This window comes from Coregonus clupeaformis, chromosome 20 (assembly GCF_020615455.1).
Source record: "Coregonus clupeaformis isolate EN_2021a chromosome 20, ASM2061545v1, whole genome shotgun sequence".
NCBI lineage: Eukaryota > Metazoa > Chordata > Actinopteri > Salmoniformes > Salmonidae > Coregonus > Coregonus clupeaformis.
Window position 1 is genome coordinate 3161457 of NC_059211.1, and position 23271 is coordinate 3184727.

Genomic DNA, 23271 nt, shown 5'->3' on the forward strand with positions numbered 1-23271 from the left:
ACTTGCCAAAACTATAGTTTGTTAACAAGAAATTTGTGGAGTGGTTGAAAAACAAGTTTTAATGACTCCAACCTAAGTGTATGTAAACTTCCGACTTCAACTGTATGTTGTCATGGAAAACAAGGACATTTCTAACATTTTGCCTAGACTCCGAAGACTGAGCGGCCTCATGCTAGCCAGATGGAAAACAACGGCATAAGACATAACGCAGCACTGCCTCTCACCCCAAGCATTGCTTCAGTGAACTGTCCTTGCTGTCTGGGATTCTTGGGACGTCCCTACCCCATTGAAGTTGAAATTTAAAATGGTTAAGGTAAAGGTTAAGGTTTGGGTTATTGTTAGGGTAGGGATTAAGTGTAGGGACGTCCCAAGGATCCCGGATAGCATCAAGTACTCTCACATAGGGCTGTGGCGGTCATGATATTTTGTCAGCCGGCTATTGTCATGCAAAAGTATGCCGGACTCACGGTAATTGACCATTAATGTATGCATATGGATTTATCATCACCATAGAAAGCGCTGTCCATTTCGTTGTGCTAGGCTTGAAACAACGTCTACAACGACCATGTTTTACACTCAGTTTCAACTAGGTTTGAATATTTTCCCTGTATTTTACAAATGTTCCATCCGGAGAATATATTTCTTCCAGGTAACCCGGTATTTCCCGCGAAAACCGGAAGTGTCATTCAAAAGCATTATAAAGTATATAAATAGGCCTATGTCTGGATTTGATTAGAGCTTTGATCGAAAATTCAAGCCTGATGCTACCTGAGCCATACATTAAATACATTTTATGTGCCCTACATTAAAATACATTTTAATGAGCCAAAGCCCAAATGATTGTGCTGTTAGCCAAGACATATATGATATAGGCTACTGCACATTATGCACGACAGTAAAACAAAAGCCTATAGATGTAGCTAGCTATATGCGCTCTTGGGTAAATAAATGAAACTAGGTCCAGTAGGCTAATCTTTTTGAGTGTGAACTGTATTACTGTACTGTATTGTATTATACTTCATTATATGGACTGGAATTACTCACATCGTTCAAACCATGATAAAGCAGGGAGAGAACATGCTATTCTGGTGCAGCACATGCAGCCTACAAAGTTACAAGTATACAGTAGGCTAGCAAATTTGATTTTAATTTTGAAATATAATAGGATCTATTTGTATAATTAGTAGGCTGACACATACATTTCATAATATTTCCCCTAATGTTATTAGCCTACCTCTTGCGCTCTCTATTGTTGCTTCATTCCTTCGCTTTTAACAGTTAAATAAAATACGTTTTGTTGTCCTTATCTTCATCATTCTAATGACATCCTTGAATAATATAGATTTAGATGCAGAAGGCTTTCACTTCTCTTCACGAAGATTGAATGGTTACTGGTCTGAAAAGATACAGTGGGGGAAAAAAGTATTTAGTCAGCCACCAATTGTGCAAGTTCTCCCACTTAAAAAGATGAGAGAGGCCTGTAATTTTCATCATAGGTACACGTCAACTATGACAGACAAATTGAGAGAGAAAAATCCAGAAAATCACATTGTAGGATTTTTTATGAATTTATTTGCAAATTATGGTGGAAAATAAGTATTTGGTCACCTACAAACAAGCAAGATTTCTGGCTCTCACAGACCTGTAACTTCTTCTTTAAGAGGCTCCTCTGTCCTCCACTCGTTACCTGTATTAATGGCACCTGTTTGAACTTGTTATCAGTATAAAAGACACCTGTCCACAACCTCAAACAGTCACAATCCAAACTCCACTATGGCCAAGACCAAAGACCTGTCAAAGGACACCAGAAACAAAATTGTAGACCTGCACCAGGCTGGGAAGACTGAATCTGCAATAGGTAAGCAGCTTGGTTTGAAGAAATCAACTGTGGGAGCAGTTATTAGGAAATGGAAGACATACAAGACCACTGATAATCTCCCTCGATCTGGGGCTCCACGCAAGATCTCACCCCGTGGGGTCAAAATGATCACAAGAACGGTGAGCAAAAATCCCAGAACCACACGGGGGGACCTAGTGAATGACCTGCAGAGAGCTGGGACCAAAGTAACAAAGCCTACCATCAGTAACACACTACGCCGCCAGGGACTCAAATCCTGCAGTGCCAGACGTGTCCCCCTGCTTAAGCCATTACATGTCCAGGCCCGTCTGAAGTTTGCTAGAGTGCATTTGGATGATCCAGAAGCGGATTGGGAGAATGTCATATGGTCAGATGAAACCAAAATATAACTTTTTGGTAAAAACTCAACTCGTCGTGTTTGGAGGACAAAGAATGCTGAGTTGCATCCAAAGAACACCATACCTACTGTGAAGCATGGGGGTGGAAACATCATGCTTTGGGGCTGTTTTTCTGCAAAGGGACCAGGACGACTGATCCGTGTAAAGGAAAGAATGAATGGGGCCATGTATCGTGAGATTTTGAGTGAAAACCTCCTTCCATCAGCAAGGGCATTGAAGATGAAACGTGGTTGGGTCTTTCAGCATGACAATGATCCCAAACACACCGCCCGGCAAACGAAGGAGTGGCTTCGTAAGAAGCATTTCAAGGTCCTGGAGTGGCCTAGCCAGTCTCCAGATCTCAACCCCATAGAACATCTTTGGAGGGAGTTGAAAGTCCGTGTTGCCCAGCGACAGCCCCAAAACATCACTGCTCTAGAGGAGATCTGCATGGAGGAATGGGCCAAAATACCAGCAACAGTGTGTGAAAACCTTGTGAAGACTTACAGAAAACGTTTGACCTGTGTCATTGCCAACAAAGGGTATATAACAAAGTATTGAGAAACTTTTGTTATTGACCAAATACTTATTTTCCACCATAATTTGCAAATAAATTCATTAAAAATCCTACAATGTGATTTTCTGGATTTTTTTTCCTCATTTTGTCTGTCATAGTTAACATGTACCTATGATGAAAATTACAGGCCTCTCTCATCTTTTTAAGTGGGAGAACTTGCACAATTGGTGGCTGACTAAATACTTTTTCCCCCACTGTATATGAATTGTGAACTGCGCGATAGATACTGTTTTGATTATAAGTGTTTGATGTGATTTTCGATTGCATTTGCGTTGACGTCAGAGTGGTTAGAGGGACAATAGAGCGCTGAACACCAGGCCTTTGGGACCTGATGGTCTTCAGCAAGTTGGGTACTACGCCTGTGGTCCTCTGTAGCTCAGCTGGTAGAGCACAGCGCTTGTAACGCCAGGGTAGTGGGTTCGATCCCCGGGACCACCCATATGTAAAAATGTATGCACACATGACTGTAAGTCGCTTTGGATAAAAGCGTCTGCTAAATGGCATATTATTATTATTATTATAAAGCATGTCCAGAGTGCATAAGAGGAGATTACTGTGACTCAGCGGTCATGTGGAGTTTTACTGCGGTCATGACTGCCGGTGTGGCGGTAATACGGTCACCGCAACAGTCCTACTCTCACACAGCTAGTTAGCTGGCTAGATGGGGGTGGCGAAACGTGAATTTGGACGAGTCCCTGACAAATGACAACCCATACATCAAAACGTAGCTACGAAGCGCTACTTTGTAACCTGCTATGTTTTTTTTGCCTTTTTAAATGACAGAGCTTAAGGAATACCCTTCACAAAGAGCAAATATAACACACCCGATTTCTAGGGCTTCACTAAAGGGATGTAATGTTAACGTTACCACAGAGTTGAACGTTCTTAGCACGTCACAGTATATGGCCAGTGCCAGTGCGCATTTTTTGCACTTTATTGAGCTGGCAAGCTTCTATCTACTCAGCACTTACCTTAGAAGCAGTAACAGTTAGTTCTCAGTAGTTCACGCTCCTCTCCAACTGGCGTTGTTGCATAGTGTCCAGTCTTGCTGTAGCGCGCCAAGGCAAGATAGGCTTATAGCCATGTAAAGAATGCCCTCTTCAGGACAAATAAGTAATGCAACCAAAAAAGTAATTATTTGAAGAACAGCTTTTTTTTGTGCATTTTATATCGGCCTTTTTCGGTGGATTAAACGCCAATACAAATACATCCGTAAAAGGCTAATATCGGCCGACAATATCGGTCAACCGATAAATCGGTCGTACTCTAATATGTATATATCTATTTTTTAGAAAGAATAATATATTTCCCTTGACGGAGTGATGCTGAATGTAAAAAATGGCTCAACTTACCCCATTCTCCCCTAGGCCAATATGCACAAAGATGTTGGCAAATTCTCTGGAGAGCCAAAAATAAATCTGAGAATTCTGGATCCTATTTTGACAGGTTGCACATCAAAATATATCAATCATACATTTCCTGGATATGTTATATGAAATAGCATACTTTTTGAATCATAGGCTACCATCTCAGATGTCTTACTTGGCATTGTAAAAAAATTGTCTAGAGCCCTGCAGCTAATGTAAAGGAACTGTTCATAAAAAATTAATGAATGTATTGTTGTATTTGTTGTTGTCGAGCAAAATAGTTAAATTTATCAGGATATTACTTTTTGTCCGTATCGCCCAGTTCTAACACACACACAACACACACACACAAGATACACACACACACACACACACACACACACACACACACACACACACACACACACACACACACCACACACAGCTCTAACACACACACACACTTGTATTCCCCCCCTGTGAGAGAGCTCTGCTATCCTCTGGTACAGTGTGGGCTCCCAGGCAGGCAGACAGGCAGTAGTTCTTCTCAATTGGCTGGTAGTAACGGTTCAGCAGCACCATGTTGCAGCCGGCCACTCTGCTCGAAACTAACCTCCTCTCTCTTCCTCCCCTGCCGGATCACTGGGTAGTGGTGTGTGTGCCCTTTGTTCAGTATAGGCCTACTCTGCCAGGGGAATCAATCCTGAGCTACCCTGGTAAAGCTTAGTGTGGTAATCCCCAAGATTCACACATATTATGCACTTACTACACACACACACACACACACACACACACACACACACACACACACACACACACACACACACACACACTCAAGGACACAGGCCTTATCTACTTGTGATCCAGCTGTTATTGAGGAGTCTTTAAAACAACACATGGCCTTCAGCCCAGTAATCCAGCTGGAGAGGGTCCTTCTAGTTACAGTACCACTTCAAGAGGTTTTGCGTGCACACACACACCATTACCCAGGGTGCTGTGGGGCGCAGCGACCCGAAAGTGGAGGAAGAGAGAGGAGGAGTTTAGTGAGTCCACCCCAAACAGTATTCTAAATACAAATACATTTCATTCAAGTGGTCTTACAGGAGTGCGCATACACACACACGCACACTATCACACACACAGCACTCCCTCAGAGGGCAGACCGGGCTACAAAGAGGCCATTCATGTCCATTCACAGCGCTCCAGCTAAAGACCCAAGGCTAATGCTGCCCAGTGCTCACTGCTCACCCTCCTTTCCTTGGCTTCTCCAGCTTCAGACAGTTGTGTGCTCCTCTCTTATTCTGCTGCTGTGTGTATCGGCACGCCACCACTGGGCCCGAGTTCTAAGGAAGTGTGTGTGTGTGCATGTGTGTCTGAGAGCGAGTTCTGAACTTAGTAGACCTCAGTAGACACCAAAGACAGATTTGTAGTTGGTGCAGGGTTGTACAGGACAAATGGTGTGTCTGGGTGTGACTATTTTTGTGTCTTTGATTGTAGCCTGTGGTGCTAAAAGCATGATTACGACGGTCACCTGTTGGCCAGATGAGAGTCATGTTGACTTTAGAGAGAGCGTCTCAGATTAAGAGGGGGTGACTGTTGTACCAGTTGAGCTGAAAAATATATGGCAGTTAGAAATCAGAACTGGATGGTCGTCCGAGATCGATGGGAGGGGTTGAGTGGAGCTGATGGCTGGGACTAAAAACAAACAAAAGATAACTAATGTAAAATATTCTGTCCGTGAAATGTATGTAGTATGTATAAGCTGGAAGTAGAAGTCTAAGTATTGTTGTCCATTAGTTTACTCCAATTAGGGGAGGGGTGGTAGGGTTAGGGGAAAATATATATATATATAAAGCTAACCAGGACTGAGCAGCTGGGTGCTGCTGGTGGTGATGTGTTGCCTCACTTGCAGTGAACTCTCCTCCACCCAGCAACACAAGCTGCATTAACTCTATATCCCACTTCCCTCGCCTCCTCTCACGGGCTCTCTCTCTCTCTCTCTCTCTCTCTCTCTCTCTCTCTCTCTCTCTCCCTCTCCCTCCCTCTCCCTCTCCCTTCCCTCCCTCTCCCTCCCTCTCCCTCCCTCTCCCTCCCTCTCTCCCTCTCTCTCTCTCTCTCTCTCTCTCTCTCTCTCTCTCTCTCTCGCTCTCTCTCTCTCTCTCTCTCTCTCGCTCTCTCGCTCTCTCGCTCTCTCGCTCTCTCGCTCTCTCGCTCTCTCGCTCTCTCGCTCTCTCGCTCTCTCGCTCTCTCGCTCTCTCTCTCTCAATTCAATTTCAATTTAAGGGCTTTATTGGCATGGGAAACCTGTGTTAACATTGCCAAAGCAAGTGAAGTAGATAGTAAACAAAAGTGAAATAAACAATAAATATTAACATTAAACATTACACTCAGAAGTTTCAAAAGAATAAAGACATTTCAAATGTCATATTATGTATATATACAGTGTTGTAACAATGTGCAAATAGTGTGCAAATAATCTCTCTCTCTCGCTTTCTCCCACATACACTCACACTGTCTAGCTAACACATGCTGAATTTTGTCTGATTCCCGCTCTCCTCTCCCACACCTTTCTCTCTCTCTCTCGCTCTCTCTCTCTCTCTCTCTCTCTCGCTCTCTCTCTCTCTCTCTCTCTCTCTCTCTCTCTCTCTCTCTCTCTCTCTCTCTCTCTCTCACATTCCCTTGCACATGGTGAATTAAGTTTAATAACCATTCTACCCGTCTCTCTCTCCCTCTTCCCCCCTCTCTCATTCTGTCTCATTGCCTTTGTCTCTGTGCTCCTTGCCAAAGTAAATCCTCTCTCTCTCTCTCTCTTCCTCCCTCTGTCTCTCTGCTGTCAGGCCAGGGTGTAGGGTTACTGCTCTGAAGCCTCCATGTTCCACTGCCCTGCCCTGTCCTCCCTCTCAGATGTACTGACGGCTTCAGTACAGCGGGAGAGGACAAGAGGCTTATGGTAAAGTTCAAAAGTTGACCTTCATATCCCTCGTTCTGTCACTCTGTCTTTCTATAGTCCTCCTTTTATCTCCTTGTGTGTTGTCCCAACCCTCCTTTTCTTTGACTGCCCTCTCAGTTACAGGGGTTTTCCAGAGCCATGTTTATCAGTATCACCTCACCAGCTCTCTTTCTTTCTCTGTCTACCGAGTACCGATCTCTTTCTCCTCTCTCACTCTGTCTCTCTAGCCCTTTCTCTGCTCTCTCTCTCTCTTTGGCTGTTTACAAGGCCTGGCACTCACACGCTTTTCTCACAGTCTCTTGCCTCTGGCCCAATCTCTCTCTCTCTCTCTCTCTCTCTCTCCGTCTGTCTGTTCAGAGGTTCTCCTGGCCTCTCACATAGAAGGCCTCGTGGGGAGAAGTGTGGGATATACCTCTGCTTCTCTTCCCAACCTTTAGTCACCTCTCTACAGTAGCACACATAGACCCGAGGGACTCACATAATGTGCCCCCAATAGAAGTGATCCTGTAGTTGTGGGGGGGGGGGGGCTACTCTGTTCAGTTCAGTGTAGGCTGGAGGATTAACTCTGGGCTTGTCATTCCAATTAGGAGCACGGTCCCTCCCACTACAGACACAGTAACACTGCAGCTAGCTAGCTCGCCCTGGTTTATTCAGAACTAGTCTCTATAATTCATCTTTCCCCCTTACTTAGTGCTTTCACATCCTCACCTCGATACTCTCTGCATAGCCTACATGAGAGAGAGAGAGAGAGGCCTATATTAATTATGCTTATGAGCATTGTCTGTTCGCAGAGGTGAAATATCGTGGGAACAGAAACATGCTGCATTATGTAATTTGCGTCAAGTCATAATTCTTCTGTATATAGGCCCTTCATGTTATTCTTCTACAATAGTGTATTGTTGTGGTTGAGAGGAGACATAGAGAGGGGAGTTGTGTGGCTCCCTCAAGGCCTTGTGGGCCAGAATCCTAACTAACAGAGGGAGAGAGAAAGTAGGGATGTGGGGGAGAGAGAGAGAGAGCCATCCAGGTTTCAGTCTGTATGTTTACTCGATAATAAAGTCAATGTTGGGTCGAGACAAACAACAAATGTAGAGTTCTGGCATAGAGAGAATATGGAAGTCACCCATCGAGACCATCCCAATTCAGTCAGTGTACTTGCCACGCAATAGAAATCAATGTTTTAATATTGTCTGTCTTGATGAAAGCCTGTTGTTTAACCGTATCTAAAATGGATTCTTGATGCTGCTGTTTCTCCCCTTCTCTTCACTCCGATGTTACACAGTAGATGCTAGAAAAATATCTGCTTATTATCCCAGCTTGTTATTTGCGACTCAACATCCGCACATGCTGTGTCCAGCTATCCAGGAAGTCTCAGGAGTGTGTTGTTGAACTGAATTGGTTTTCTGTTGTAGAGCAGTACAGTAGTAGATGATTGGGTCTCCTGATCTCCCCCAGTGTGTCAAAGTGACCCGGACTCAGACATAACACAGGACATATTTAATAGTCGGTCACACCATTAAGTCTTCATTCAAGTCAGACCTCCCAGACAGCACACTGTGCGTGCACACACACACACACACACACACACACACACACACACACACACACACACTGTTTGTATGTGTCTGTCTGTGTCATTGTGCCTTTGGGTTTGTTTGTCTTTGGTTAGGTCGTGCATGTCTGTGTTTATCAGTGTACAGTATTTGATATTTATGCAAGCATATAAAATGTGTTTAAAATAGTTACTTAATATACGACCTCTGCCAACGTGGATTTGGCATCGTACACACACAGACAGACACACAGACACACACACACACACACACACACACACACACACACAGTCTTGTATAACTAACCTTGTGGGGGGACACAGTTCAGTCCCATTCAAAATCCTATTTTCCCTAATCTTAAACCTAACCCTAACCTTATCCCAAAAACCTAACCCTAACCCTAAAACTAACCATAGCTCCTAAACCTAATTCTAACCCTAACCTTAACCCTAAACCCCCTAGAAATAGCATTTGACCTTGTGGGGACCAACAAAATGTCCCCAGTTGGTCAAATTTTTGTTAGTTTACTATTCTGTCCCCACAAGTATAGTTAAACACGTCCCACACACACACACACACACACACACACACACACACACACACACGTGATAATTAAGCATGTGAGGTAATTGGGGTGTGAAAGGCCTGGCTGTGCATCCACTTGTGTCACTGCTCTGTTGGCTACACTAGTTTCACACCCCATCACTGCAGCGTGAATGCAGCTTTCACAGGTGTCTAGTAGTGGGACACACAGCACAGTGCATGGTGTTGGGTAATAGCGTGTTAGGGCCCTCCAGGGAGAGATTCTACCCTAACGGCTGGTCTAGGATCAGCTGTTACTACCTCAGTGCCATCTGTTATCATAAGGACTAAAATCACAAGACCTGTCCTGGAACAGAACTGAGGCTGGATTTACTACATTGTGCAAAATACTGTGGCATAGGCCTATATCTGATTCTTCATGAACAGTGTTAATTCAAAAAGACCTCAACATGCCTTCACAGCAGGAAACCTTCCACCACTTGTCAAACAAGTGTCAAGTTCAACTAGTCCCGCCCTTCTGAGTGGACAGCTGTGGGCTCAGCTGGCGGTGTGTGTGTGTGTGTGTTATACTATTTCAACTGCTGCCAGGGCGTTCAGTCTCTGTGGGCTACTCAAGGGCTTGTTTTTCTCCATCTGTCCATTTTTCCCTTGCTTTTTCTATCTTTCACTTCTCTCTCCCTCTATGTATTATGCCACAGTATGAGTTATTCAGAGGGATGGTTCACTGGTTATGGATATGAGCCACTTCACCACCAGACCTCTGTTTACATTCCCAGGTGGGAATGTTTGTCCTCCAAACATCTCTCCCCCGCTCCTCCTCCCCACTGGCCTTTCTCCTTCCCTCCTACCATAAAAAAGGAAATAGTATCACAATAAAAGAACAATAACGAGGCTATATACAAGGAGTACCGGTACCGAGTCACTGTGCAGGGGTACGAGGTAATATGTACATGTACAGTACCTGTCAGAAGTTTGGACACACCTACTCATTCAAGGGTTTTTCTTTATTTTTACTATTTTCTACATTGTAGAATAATAGTGAAGACATCCAAACTATGAAATAACACATATGGAATCATGTAGTAATCAAAAAAGTGTTAAACAAATCAAAATATATTTGAGATTTGAGATTCTTCAAATAGCCACCCTTTGCCTTGATGACAGCTTTGCACACTCTTGGCATTCTCTCTCTCTCTCTCTCTCTCTCTCTCTCTCTCTCTCTCTCTCTCTCTCATATCACCCTCCCTTTGGAATGGTTGTGCAAACAGTCTGCTTTATTTCATTTTTATCCTATGTCCTGACTATGATCCTCTAGATACCTGTATAACAGTAAATAAGGAAATACTGAAGTCTGCAGGTATTGTCTGCAACTTCCACTTCAGGGCAGCACAAATAAGAGAGAGAGAGAGAGAGAGAGAGAGAGAGAGAGAGAGAGAGAGAGAGAGAGAGAGAGAGAGAGAGAGAGAGAGAGAGAGGAAGAGAGAGAGAGAGAGAGAGAGAGAGAGAGAGAGAGAGAGAGAGAGAGAGAGAGAGAGAGAGAGAAGAGAGAGAGAGAGAGAGAGAGAGAGAGAGAGAGAGAGAGAGAGAGAGAGAGAGAGAGAGAGAGAGAGAGAGAGAGAGAGAGAGAGAGAGAGAGAGAGAGAGAGAGAGAGAGAGAGAGAGAGAGAGAGAGAGAGAGAGAGAGAGAGAGAGAGAGAGAGAGATTTTACATACTTTAATTAACAGGGAGATGTGTTTCTGTGTGTGTTTGTTTGTGCCAACCTGTCGTTCAGAAATGTATCACTAAGCAATTGTTATGTAATATTACTGCTGTATAATCAACTTACAGTATATCACATTCCCTCATTAAAACAAAGTTGCATCATCCTTTCCCCCTTATGTGGTAGTAGCTATTTATAATCAATCTGGGGACTGAGGAAACTTCAAGGCACAGACCTAGACAAACCAGGATATCTGGTAATTTCCTCCTCTCTTTATTGAGGCCTGCTAGAATGCGTCCCAAACGGCACCCTATCCCCTATATTGTGCACTACTTTTGACCAGAGCTCTATGGGCCCTACACAGGGAACAGGGTGCCATTTGGGATGCAACCCTAGACAGCCAATAACCAGATACATAAGGAAAGCAGCAATAACCCCTCTGTGTATATGTAGACTGTCTGGAAGTAGAAATAGTCTAACGTCCAATGGAGCAGACAGGTGCTAGCCTACATATCAAAGAGGTTTAAAAGCAATTAACACCTTACCTAAGGGCATTGTTCACACAAGGCCTTCATAAGATTCACATTGATAATGCCTGTCTAGCGGTGAAGTGTTTTCATGACTAGGGCCCGGAGCGTTTCCTGACTTGATTAAACTGTGGACCCTAGTTATTCTAGGCTATCACAAGGACCCAGAGTATTTCCTGGTTGGGTCACTCGGTCAGGGATAGTTAAAAAAAAAGGTGGTCAATGCAAATAGTCCAGGTAGCCAGTCTTATGGCTTGGGGGTAGAAGCTGTTCAGGAGCCTTTTGGTCCCAGACTTGGCGCTCCGGTACCACTTGCCTTGAGAGCAGAGAGAACAGTCTTTGACAATTTTTAGGGCCTTCCTCTGACACCGCCTGGTATAGAGGTCCTGGATGGCAGGGAGCTCGGCCCCAGTGATGTACTGGGCCGTACACTGCAAAAGGGTTCTTCAGCTGTCCCCATAGGAGAACCCTTTTTGGTTTCAGGTAGAACCCTTTTGGGTTACATGTAGAACCCACTGTGGAAAGGGATCTACATGGGACTGTTAAGGGGTTCTACCTGGAACAAAAGGGTTCTACCTAGTTATTCAAAGGGCTCTCCTATGGGGACAGCCAAATAACTAAATCTGTGTGTCTAAATAAATCTGTCACCACCTTCCGGAGACACTTGAAACCCCACCTCTTTAAGGAATACCTGGGATAGGATAAAGTAATCCTTCTACCCCCCCCCCTTACCCCACCCCAAAAAAGTTTTTAAAAAATAACACAAATAAAAATAAAATACAATTGGTAAAGTGGTTGTCCCACTGGCTATCATAAGGTGAATGCACCAATTTGTAAGTCCAGAGCATCTGCTAAATGACGAAAATGTAAAGTAAATGTGTGTTGATAGGACTAAGTGTTGTGTATGTGAACTAACTGTTCTAATGTAGCGTGTGAGCAATAAGCCAGGTGAGGAGTCAGTGCTCCACCCATATGATGCGTCCCAAATGGCATCTGCTTACCTTTATAGGGCACTACTTTTGACCAGAGCCTGGTCAAAAGTAGTGCACTATAAAGGGAATAGGGTGCTATTTACAGGGATTACAGCCTTGAGTCTTCTTGGGTATGACGCTACAAGCTTGGCACACCTGTATTTGGGGAGTTTCTCCCATTCTTCTCTGCAGATTCTCTCAAGCTCTGTCAGGTTGGATGGGGAGCGTTGCTGCATAGCTATTTTCAGGTCTCTCCAGAGATGTTCGATCGGGTTCAAGTCCGGGTTCTGGCTGGGCCACTCAAGGACATTCAGAGACTTGTCCAGAAGCCTCTCCTGCGTTGTCTTGGCTGTGTGCTTAGGGTTGTTGTCCTGTTGGAAGGTGAACCTTCGCCCCCAGTCTGAGGTCCTGAGCACTCTGGAGCAGGTTTTCATCAAGGATCTCTCTGTACTTTGCGCCGTTTATTTTTCCCTCGATCCTGACTAGTCTCCCATTCCCTGCCGCTGAAAAACATCCCCACAGCATGATGCTGCCATCATCATGGTGCCAGGATTCCTCCAGACGTGACGCTTGGCATTCAGGCCAAAGAGTTCAATCTTGGTTTCACCAGACCAGAGAACCTTGTTTCTCATGGTCTGTGAGTCCTTTAGGTGCCTTTTGGCAAACTCCAAGTGGGCTGTCATGTGCCTTTTACTTAGGAGTGGCTTCCGTCTAGCCACTCTACCATAAAGGCCTGTTTGGTGGAGTGCTGCAGAGATGATTGTTCTTCTGGAAGGTTCTCCCATCTCCACAGAGGAACTCTGGAGCTCTGTCAGAGTGACCATCGGGTTCTTGGTCACCTCCCTGACCAAGGTCCTTCTCCCCCGATTGCTCAGGAAGAGTCTTAGTGGTTCCAAACTTCTTCCATTTAAGAATGATGGAGGCCACTGTGTTCTTGGGGACTTTTAATGCTGCAGAAATGTTTTGGTACCCTTCCCCAGATCTGTGCCTCGACACAATCCTGTCTCGGAGCTCTACGGACAATTCCTTCGACCTCATGGCTTGGTTTTTGCTCTGACATGCACTGTCAACTGTGGGACCTTATATAGACAGGTTTGTGCCTTTCCAAATCATGTCCAATCAATTGAATTTACCACAGGTGGACTCCAATCAAGTTGTAGAAACATCTCAAGGATAATCAATGGAAACAGGATGCACCTGAGCTCAGTTTCGAGTCTCATAGCAAAGGGTCTGAATAGTATTTCTGTTTTTTATTTGTAATAAATTTGCACACATTTCTAAAAACCTGTTTTCACTTTGTCATTATGGGGTATTGTGTGTAGATTGATGAGGATTTTTTTTTTTTTTATCCATTTTAGAATAAGGCTGTAACAGTAAAAAATGTTTTTTTTTAAAGTCAAGGGGTCTGAGTACTTTCCAAATGCATTGTACCTATGGTTTGCATAACGGAACATCGCTCTCCTCTGACGTGCTGAACTATGTGCTTTTTAAACACGATGGGGAAGCCAGGGAGAGATGGAAGGAGGAGGAGGATGAGCAATGGAAGGAGAAAGTGCCAGGATAATTTTCTAGACTTCCCCCTCCCTCCCTCTCCTTCCCTCCTTCCCTTCATCTGTCAGGCCTTATCTGAGCTGGGGGAGGATGAGTGATGGAGTGGAACTAGAGCCCCTCTTGTCTGTTTTCTCTCTCTGCATTTCCTTCTCTATCCTTCCCCTGTTCCTCACTATTTCTCTATTGTCCTCTCTCTTGCGCCCTATCTCTCTCCCTCTACCCCACTCTCTTTCTCGCTCTCTCTCTCTCCCCCTACCTCTTTTTCTCAGTACCTCTGTTATTATGCCCTCTGGTCATATTTTCTGTCACACACAATGAGCACATAGAACTGCTCTTCTCTCTCTCTGATGTTCAGTCTCTTTTCTAGACCAACCCTGCCTAAATGAATGTTTACAATTACACACTCTTGCTCTCTCTCCCTCTCGCTTTTTGGCTCTCTTTTTCTCTTGCCCTCTCTCTCTCTCTTTCTCAAAATCCAGGAAGCTGTGCGGGGTAGGGTTCCGTCACACTCGGTCTCTCTTCTATTTCTGTCTGTCTCTCGCCTCGCGTTCTTTTCTCGTCTCTCGACCAAGCAGCCTTTTCCCTCTCTAGTTCCCCTGTAGTTTCCTGTTTCTCTCTCTTCCCTTTTGAAGAGGGAATTTGGCGGTGGATTTGAGCAGGGAGAGATAAAGCAGTGCTCTAGGGGGTAGACTTTCAGAGAGAGAGGTAGGAAGGGAGGGGTGATGGCGAGTGAAGAGGCGATGGGGGAGAGCCCGGGGGAGTGGTCGGAAGACAGCGGTCATTCTGACATGGCGGTAGGGTTCAAAGAGCGTGTATGTACTGTACTGTCACTGTGTGTTACTGTGGTTAGTGTTTGTGCCTTCTTTCCCGTGTGTGTGTGTGTGTGTGTGTGTATCCAATATGTGTGTCTTGGTACATTCAATTCAGAAGTGTCTGTATTGTTGAGTTTCTGGGTCTCTTGTTTATGTCAGTTTGCCTTACAGGCAGCTGTTTGCTTCCCTTATTGTCTACTTGCTATTCTTTCCCTCCACGTCCACTTCTCGTAATGTTTATTTTTATTTTCTGTTTTTAAATTGCTTTCTATTTCCCTCCCCTCTCTGGCTGAATGACTAGGCTATTTCTCCTCTTGTCTGGGTCTCCCATCTCTCCTCTTTGTCCTCCTAGCTACATTCGTTTTGTCTTCTGTCCGTCCCGCTCTCTCTCCTCTCTCCTCTCTCTCTCTCCATGTCACACGGGCCCAGCTGTGCTTCATCTGCCGCTCTCTTCCTGTCCCCCTCCTGCTGTTTCTCTTTGTTTGTGTTAGCTTTCCACTTCCCCTCTCTCTTTCACACCGCATGCTCCCTCTCGTTCTCTCTCTCTCTGGCCCCTCGTCCTAGAGCCATTTTCTCTCTCTCTCTCTTTCACACTGCTCGTCCTGGCTACCTGGCTTTCTCTTGCTCTCTCTTGCATTCTGTTTTCCCTCCATCTCCCCCTCTTATCCTAGAATCTTTTTTATCTCCCTACTCTTGCTCTCCCACTCTCTCTACTAGTCCTGCAGCCTCTCTCTCTCTCTCTCTCTCTCTCTCTCTCTCTCTCTATCTATCTCTCTGTGTCTCTCTCTCTCTCTCTCTCTCTCTCTCTATCTCTCTCTCTATCTCTATCTCTATCTCTATCTCTATCTCTATCTCTCTCTCTCTCTCTATCTCTATCTCTCTCTCTCTCTCTCTCTCTCTCTCTCTCTCTCTCTCTCTCTCTCTCTCTCTCTCTCTCTCTCTCTGTCTGTCTGTCTGTCTGTCTCTGTCTGTCTGTCTGTCTGTCTGTCTGTCTGTCTGTCTGTCTGTCTGTCTGTCTGTCTGTCTCTCTTGTTACTGCAGGGCTGGAGCTACTGAGAGGCATATGGGCAGTAAAGCTGCAGGTGTGCGCTCTCTCTCTCTCTCTCTCTCTCTCTCTCTCTCTCTCTCTCCAAGCCCTGGGGATGACATGCTCTTTCCACTTGTTTTTCCTGTCTCTCAACATCTCCCCTGTCTGCCTTCTCATCCAGTTTATATGTTGTTGTTTTTTTGTATATGTGGCAACTGGTTATTCCCTGCTGTTGCAAATAGGCGAACAGAAAGATGTGACCATGTGGCACGTGATGAGCGGGAAAAGACTGTTGATTAGGCCTAGTAAGTTATTACATTATGTGTGTGTGTGTGTGTGTGTATACACTGTGGGAGGACAGAGAGAGAAACTGACTGTTTACCTCATGAGGGGCCCCTGTGTTCTAACTGTATACGACTGTACTCTCTCCCTCACCAACACACAGAACACACTCCCTCTGGATGTAACACACACACACACACAGTCGCACACACAAACACACACACTCCTGTCAGAGAGACTCTTTGTAGCATAAAGACAGGTGTAATAAGTATCTGCTCTTTATTTGGACCGGCAACCAGGACACACACTTTGTCAGTGCCACTGCTTTGGCGTCTTAATCAAGTTTTTCACCGAAGTTTGTATATGTCTGGTGACCCTGGAAGACTTCCTAAGATGGACGACCTGTGAGCTCCATTACATCACAATGGAATGGAGTCGCAGGGGAATGTCAAGGGTTCACAGCGCTGTATCTGGGTTCTCTTACCGTTACTGGCTTCACACACACACACACACACACACACACACACACACACGACAGGGGATGAAGTATGAGTCCAGTCAGTAAACAGATCACACCCTCTACAATAACATTACCCTGGCAATGGGTCATGAGTGTCGACACACTTCAGAGACCTGCTGTAATGTAGAGAGTTTAAGTCAGGCCAAGGGAGGGGATTTTGGTGTGTGTGTGAGTGAGTGTCAGCTTTCTGTGTGTGTCAGCGTGGGCGACAGTCTCTCGTGCCAGTAGTGTGTGTTGACAGTATCTCTGTTCAAATCGTTATTTACATTTACATTCTATCTCGAAACAGGAAACTCTGGCAGACTGTTTTCCATCGTGATAACATTCTAATACACTCTGACCATGTTCTCTCCTTCTCTTCAGTTCCCTGTCTTCTCTCTCTCCTCCGCTGGTCTTATTGAGTTATCCTCTGTTAGCATATAGCTAATGGCACCGCTATCTATTGAATTAGCCAGTCATTATCTCTATGCACTTATCGGTGCTTACTGTGTTGGGGATACCAGATGGCTACTTATTACACATTGCTGTGGTTGTGTGAAAGTCCTTGCGGGTCTAGGAGAAGCTGGACAACTTGCAGTGTTGACAGTGATATAGGCCTAATTCAATTGCCATTTAATTGGAGCTCTGGTGGTGCAGTAAATGGGGAAGGACAAAGGTCAGTTTTGTGTTTTCCCCACTAATGGTCAAGGTCAGGATTTGGACCTAGCTGATCCTAGGTCTGTGGCGAAGGGCAACTTTTACCCACAGTAACCTCCTCCCTTCCTCTATCAGGGTTACTATCTTTTCTGTTCAGCTACAACCCCTCTATATAAAGGATCTAGCTTCGTCATCATTAGTGGGTCGTGACATCTCTTTGTGGTATCAACCTTGGCCTTACTGTTCTAAGGGCCAGCTCAGTTAACCTGGGTACCAGACTCTTTCTACATTCAACAACACTGGTTACATCATTGCCTTGCCAGTTGCCACACTGATGTGGCTATACAACAACAAGTTTGCTAAAGCAGAAACAAACTGGCAGCATGGCTACAGTTCAGACATCCTGTGTACCAGACTCTTTCTGCATTCAACAACATTGCCTTGCCAGCACACCAAGACAACACCAAGTTCCTGAAACAGAAACAGACATGGGTTCAGTTCAGGCATCCTGTAGGCCAATGATGTGGTAGAACACAACAAAACAGCACAGTCATGCTGAAACCCCAGGCAACTCAACACCCACTGCCTTCTACACTACAGTACAGTGTATCCCTAACCAGGCTAACAGTACAGTGCAGTGCAGTGAGTGCACCAGCCAGTCTGTAGAGCGAGAGGTTTTCTCGCCTCGCTCTCTTCCTCCATGCTTCACAGACACAGCAGCAAACTTTGTCATCTTTAATTCAGGTCGCGGCGGCCCGAAGACCTTGCAAGCCTCCCACCCACTCAGTCTGGGCCCCGAGCACCTCCCCAGGGTCCTAGAGCCGCACTAACCGCTAACATTAGCATCTCCTATCATATCAGATGGATGTTGGCACTAGCTAGCCATTAGCCCCAGGGTTCTAGAGTGAGTTCACCAGGAACCACAGGCAGAGAGTGCTAACGGCTAACTTTAGGTTAGCCGCTCCTATCATATCAGATGGATGTTGGCGCTAGGTAGCCGTTAGCCTCTTCCTGTCATATCAGTTGGATGAGGCGCTAGCTAACCGTTGGCCTCTTCCTGTCATAATGATCTGGATGAGGCGCTTGCTAACCGTTACCCTCGCTTCCTCCTCCTTTCTTGTAATGTGAGCTGACAGCCGGGGCCAGGGTGCTCGCTTGCTCGCTGCTCTGCTCTGTTTCTCCTCCTTCCTCTTGTTAAAGAGTAGCGGTTAGTTTTTAGTGGCCACGGCACTCAGTCTGGTGCACATTATGAGCTCAGAGGAAGTCAAAGGTCAAAAGGGCCCATCCTCCCATACTTATTTAACTGGCCCCGTTCCAATAATTTTGAAGTGTGTCCTTCCTTCCATCCTTCCTTGAGGTAATCACTAATCACGGAAGCAACACGTTTTGATAGGTGAAAGCAAAGGGTTCACAGCTTTCCCACTCCCAGCTATGTCTATTAGTAGCTAGGTTTCCATCCAATTGGTCGACAGATTTTCATGAGAATATTCTAAAATCTGCATGAAGAAAATATGCCCATTTTCCCACCAGTTGTGTTTCCACCAAACTGACTTGTTGCAGATTAAAATCAGTACGTGATGACGTAGTGCACACAATTGACTATTTAGCTTAAGTTTTTGTGTACCGAATAAAAATATAATGTTCATTGTGTTTCCATTGCATTTTCAACTCTACCGATAGTTTTGCTGTTGCGTTAAATAGCAAACGTGCCTCCTCTGGTCTTGGTACGTGCACTCTAGCCAACAGCTCCCAGATACAGTGCGGGTAGTCTACACGATGAGATTAGTGGATAAGCACAATCATGTTTCTATTTGTCAAAACGGCAGTCAAGCATCGATCATCATGTCACCAGAATAAGACCCTCGACATTTATTGGAAAGGAGCATCAAGCTCATACCGTGCTTATTTCATCTGTAGCTTAATTTAATCTGCATGGTTTCTCGAGTCGTAGTGGGAGGACCACACACCATGTCATCGCGTGCCTCCAAGTTTACTTCGATATGATGGTTATTGTATAAATATTTGCACATAAAGGCGTTTCCACCGCCATTTCTTGCATAATACATTTTACCGACCCAAAAAGATCCCACCATGTCGAACGGACAAATTATCTGTCGGTATTTATACAATTTTACCGACACTTCCTGTTTCCATCACAGCTGTCTGGATTTGTTTTGGACACGCTATGACTTTACTCACATAAAAACAGTGGGTGGAAACGTGGTTAGTCATTTACTTCAAAGAAGAGAGGACGGAAGGATGCATTTTAGTATGTTTGGAACGGGGCCCTCTCCCTCTCTCTCTCCCTGATAGCAGAGCTACACAGGCAGGAACAGGAAGGGCCTGAGCTGGTGTGGGACGGATATCCTGTCCCCCCTAACGTTATTCCTCTACAACCCCGACTCTATCTTTTCCTTTCTATTTCTCTGCTCTAACTCAATGAGCCTTGGTGTGGTTTTAGCTAACGGTGTTGTCAGAGGTTCTCTGTCGCTGTGGTCTGGCGGTTGTAATTTGAAGGTGAAAGGGGACTATGTGTTGGCATGGCGATGGGTTGTTTGAGGACTACGACAGCCAGGAGGTGATGTGTTGTTGTTTGTGTTGTTTTTGAATTGCTTACGGTTTTGCGGGAACAGGGCTGTGATTTCTCTAGCAGTGATTCATTCAGTCTTTTGCTGGTTTCCTGATTGTTTGGCTGGTTTGCTGGCTGGCTTTCTCCCTGAGGGAATTGCAGCTTGTGGTAACCACTGTGTCTCTGACTGTACAGTCAAGCTCCGATTTAGAGCTCATAACATTGGCAATTTCAGGGGGGACTGTGGACCAGAGAGATGTGAAGTCTTGAACGTTGTAACTAGCTATCATCCTCCTGAAATATGTATCTAGCCTACATTTTAGTTTTATAAAAACACATTTCTATCCTCTCTTTCCCATTTCCATCCTCTCCCTCTTTCTCTTCTGTTACCCCCCTTCCTCTCTCTCCCTTCCCCTTTTCACCCCTCTTCCTTCCCCTCCCTCTTCCCCCTATCCAGAGTGACCCAGGTGGGCTGTCCGTCTTAGAGCAGCTGGGTCTGGACCAGAGCTCGGACTTCTCAGACACCACGGTGCAGCAGCGTCTTGATGAGCAGAGGGAGAGGATCCGCAGGGAGATCAGGAAGGAGCTGAAGATCAAGGAGGGGGCTGAGAACCTCCGTAGGGCCACCACCGATAAGAGGAATGCCTCTCAGGTAGGCTAGGTTCCCTCCCCTTACAATCTTAGTAGAAGTTCCCCCTCTTACAATGTAAGATAATAGTTTTGTTTTCATTTTATTGTGTTTATTGGGTCTCATCAAATAAAGCGTAGGGCATTACATAGAGTATAAGTTAACATAATGACACAACACAAGGTATTACACATTCACTGACAAACATTGATGTAAAGTGCTATGAGCATTGGAAAGGTGCTATATAAATGGAATCTGTTGTTGTGTGTTATTTATTAGGTGGATTCCCAACTACGCAGCTCCAACCGTAAGCTGGAAGACCTGCATGCTCAGTTACAGGAGCTGGACGCTCACATCATGGTCAAGGGAGGCGACGACAACAAGGGTATGTTTTAGATGATTCCATTTATACTTTGTGTTTTATGTGTCGCCCATGCTTAGTCGTAGCCATGCATGTATGAAAGGGAGATTTTGGTTGTCACGATAGATTTACCTCAAGGTATTACAATGACAACATGTTTCTGACCTTTGACCGCAGATGACCCTCCCCAGTCCCCGGGGTCGGAGAGCCGCTCGTCAGCAAGCCAGTACCGCATCGCCGCCCTGGAGAGACAGCTCAACATCGAGCTCAAGGTCAAACAGGGAGCCGAGAACATGATCCCCATCTATGCCAACGGATCCACCAAGGTACTGGCCTCCCTAACGACCCATTTGCTGATTCCTTCCCTCTGTACTCACCACACCTCTTTCCTCCCTCCCCCATCTGCTGATTGTCCTTGTCTCCTGTCACCTCAGGTCTCTGATTGTCCTTTTTCCTATGTCCTCCCCGCTTAAATGTATGCCGTAATCTACAGTGATCTGAAAACACAGAACCAGGAAAAGCAACATGGTGGATGCATACCAGGATTTAGCTTTCACCTGCATATGTATGTCACATCAGTGCAGAGGCTGAGAAGGAAATAAAATAAAGCAATTTAGACTTGAGATGATTCCTTGCTGTCTCTGGCCTCATCATATCTTCTACTTCCTGTCATGTGACCTGGGTCTTGACTTCCTGTGTCTTTCTCCTCCTCCTCCTCCTCCTATCAGGATAAGAAGATGCTGCAGACGGCCCAGCAGATGCTGCAGGACAGCAAGACCAAGATCGACATCATCCGCATGCAGATCCGCAAGAACGTGCAGGCCTCTGAGCACACCGAAGACACACAGGGTAGGACAGTGTATACTTACCTGTCTGTGTGTCCATCTGTCTGGGCGTCCATCTCTCTGTTTGTCTGTGTCTGTCTGTCCATTTATTTGTCTGATTTGCGGGTAAATACTTTGTCACTGTCCAACTGTCTGCCTGCAAATGTGTCTATCTATTTTTGACTGTGGAGATAAAATGTGTCTTGGAGGTACAGGTTTTGTCTGTGCGGCTATAAGGTTGTCAAATGCTAGTTCAGTCAAAAGACCATAAATACTGCCCAGCTCTACCCTCTCCCAATGTACAATATATTCATCTCCCTCCCCCTGAGTAGCCAACTAGCCGTGTATCCGTCCAGACTGAGACGAGGCTAACAGTAAACAGATCAATACCCTACAGCCTCGGGGACTGTCTGGATGGTTCTCTCCTGGAGTGAGGAGAGCAGCGAGACTCATTGACATCCTGTGTGTGTCTGTCTCTCGCTCTCTCAAAGCTATGGGCTCAGCATAAACTGGAGAGAAGCACGCATACAAACGCTTTTGCACACAAACACTGACTCTCAAACTACATGCTACATACGCACACCCGTACTCACACACACACACACACACACATGCACACTAGCACTCATCGCGCATTATAAGTTAGCAGGCGATCGATGAATGCCAATGGCAGCAGGGCACATGAATGGGCCTTTATGGGCCCTCCATCCTCAGGAATCACGTAATGGGGTCATCTGGAGAAGAGAGGGATTGATGGAGGTTAAGATAGGTAGATGGAGGGAAAGGATGAAGGAGGAGAGAGGAACTGAAAGCTATTTGGAGGGATTTTAAGGATAATGTATTCCTATGGGCAGGCTTTTTCTGACGTACTCATCTGTACCCAAAGGAACTAAGAACTATTTGTGGAGGGATTTTATGGCTAGTGAGGATAGGGTATTCCCTATGGAATATGTCTTCCAGGTTTTTTCCTCATCACTGGTTAGAAGCACTTCTTTAACTTTCAAATGTAGTCATATATGAAGAGGGATCATCGTTCAAATGTAGCAGGGTGAATGTGGTGTTGAGGATGGGATTTTCACCCTCAGTGACTTTAGTGGTTACTTAGCCAACACCCTCCACTTACACACACACAGACCCCCATCACACACTCACCTAAAGGTAAACACACACTCCCTCTGTGTATATACTGTACACACACATGCGCCCGCGCGCTTACACACACACACACACACCCTTTAAGGTCAGTCAGAAGGGTCCCTGGCACCCAGCCGAAGACCTTATTAGGAGATAAAGGAATTCAACCACATACCCACCCACCCCCACCTACCTTTCTCTCTTGTCTGTCTCTCTCTCGCTCTCTCTCTCGCTCCCTCTCTCGCTCCCTCTCACTCGCTCTCTCTCTCGCTCCCTCTCTCGCTCCCTCTCACTCTCTCTCTCTCTCGCTCCCTCTCTCGCTCCCTCTCACTCTCTCTTTCTCGCTCCCTCTCTCGCTCTCTCTCTCGCTCTCTCTTTCATTCAACCACATACCCACTTCTCCTGTGTCTGCCCCTCTCTCCTGTGACTCTCTCTTCCTTCCCCCTCTCTCACTCCTCACCCACCTCTGTCACTCTCTCCTTCACTCTCTACCTCTGTCCTTCCCCTCCCTCTGTCTCTCTCTCT

General features: G+C 45.6%; 2 protein-coding genes across 3 annotated transcripts in view; one reads left to right on the forward strand and one right to left on the reverse strand.

Annotated features, from left to right (window-relative positions):
• Positions 1-23271, reverse strand: part of LOC123481419 (serine/threonine-protein kinase N1-like) — a 330043-nt gene that overhangs the window by 82695 nt on the left and 224077 nt on the right. The gene's annotated exons all lie outside the window — the stretch shown is intronic.
• LOC121532558 (serine/threonine-protein kinase N1-like) overlaps positions 7009-23271 on the forward strand; it is a 30925-nt gene continuing 14662 nt past the window's right edge. Inside the window, exons 1-5 of one of the 2 annotated variants that reach the window (XM_045205252.1) lie at positions 7009-7108; positions 20257-20451; positions 20707-20812; positions 20966-21114; positions 21517-21637. In XM_045205252.1, coding sequence (XP_045061187.1) covers positions 7106-7108; positions 20257-20451; positions 20707-20812; positions 20966-21114; positions 21517-21637 — 574 coding nt within the window. In that variant the 5' untranslated portion in view covers positions 7009-7105. Of the gene's footprint in view, positions 7109-14486; positions 14748-20256; positions 20452-20706; positions 20813-20965; positions 21115-21516; positions 21638-23271 lie in introns of those variants that run through there. The other variant, XM_045205251.1, reaches the window with a different exon arrangement.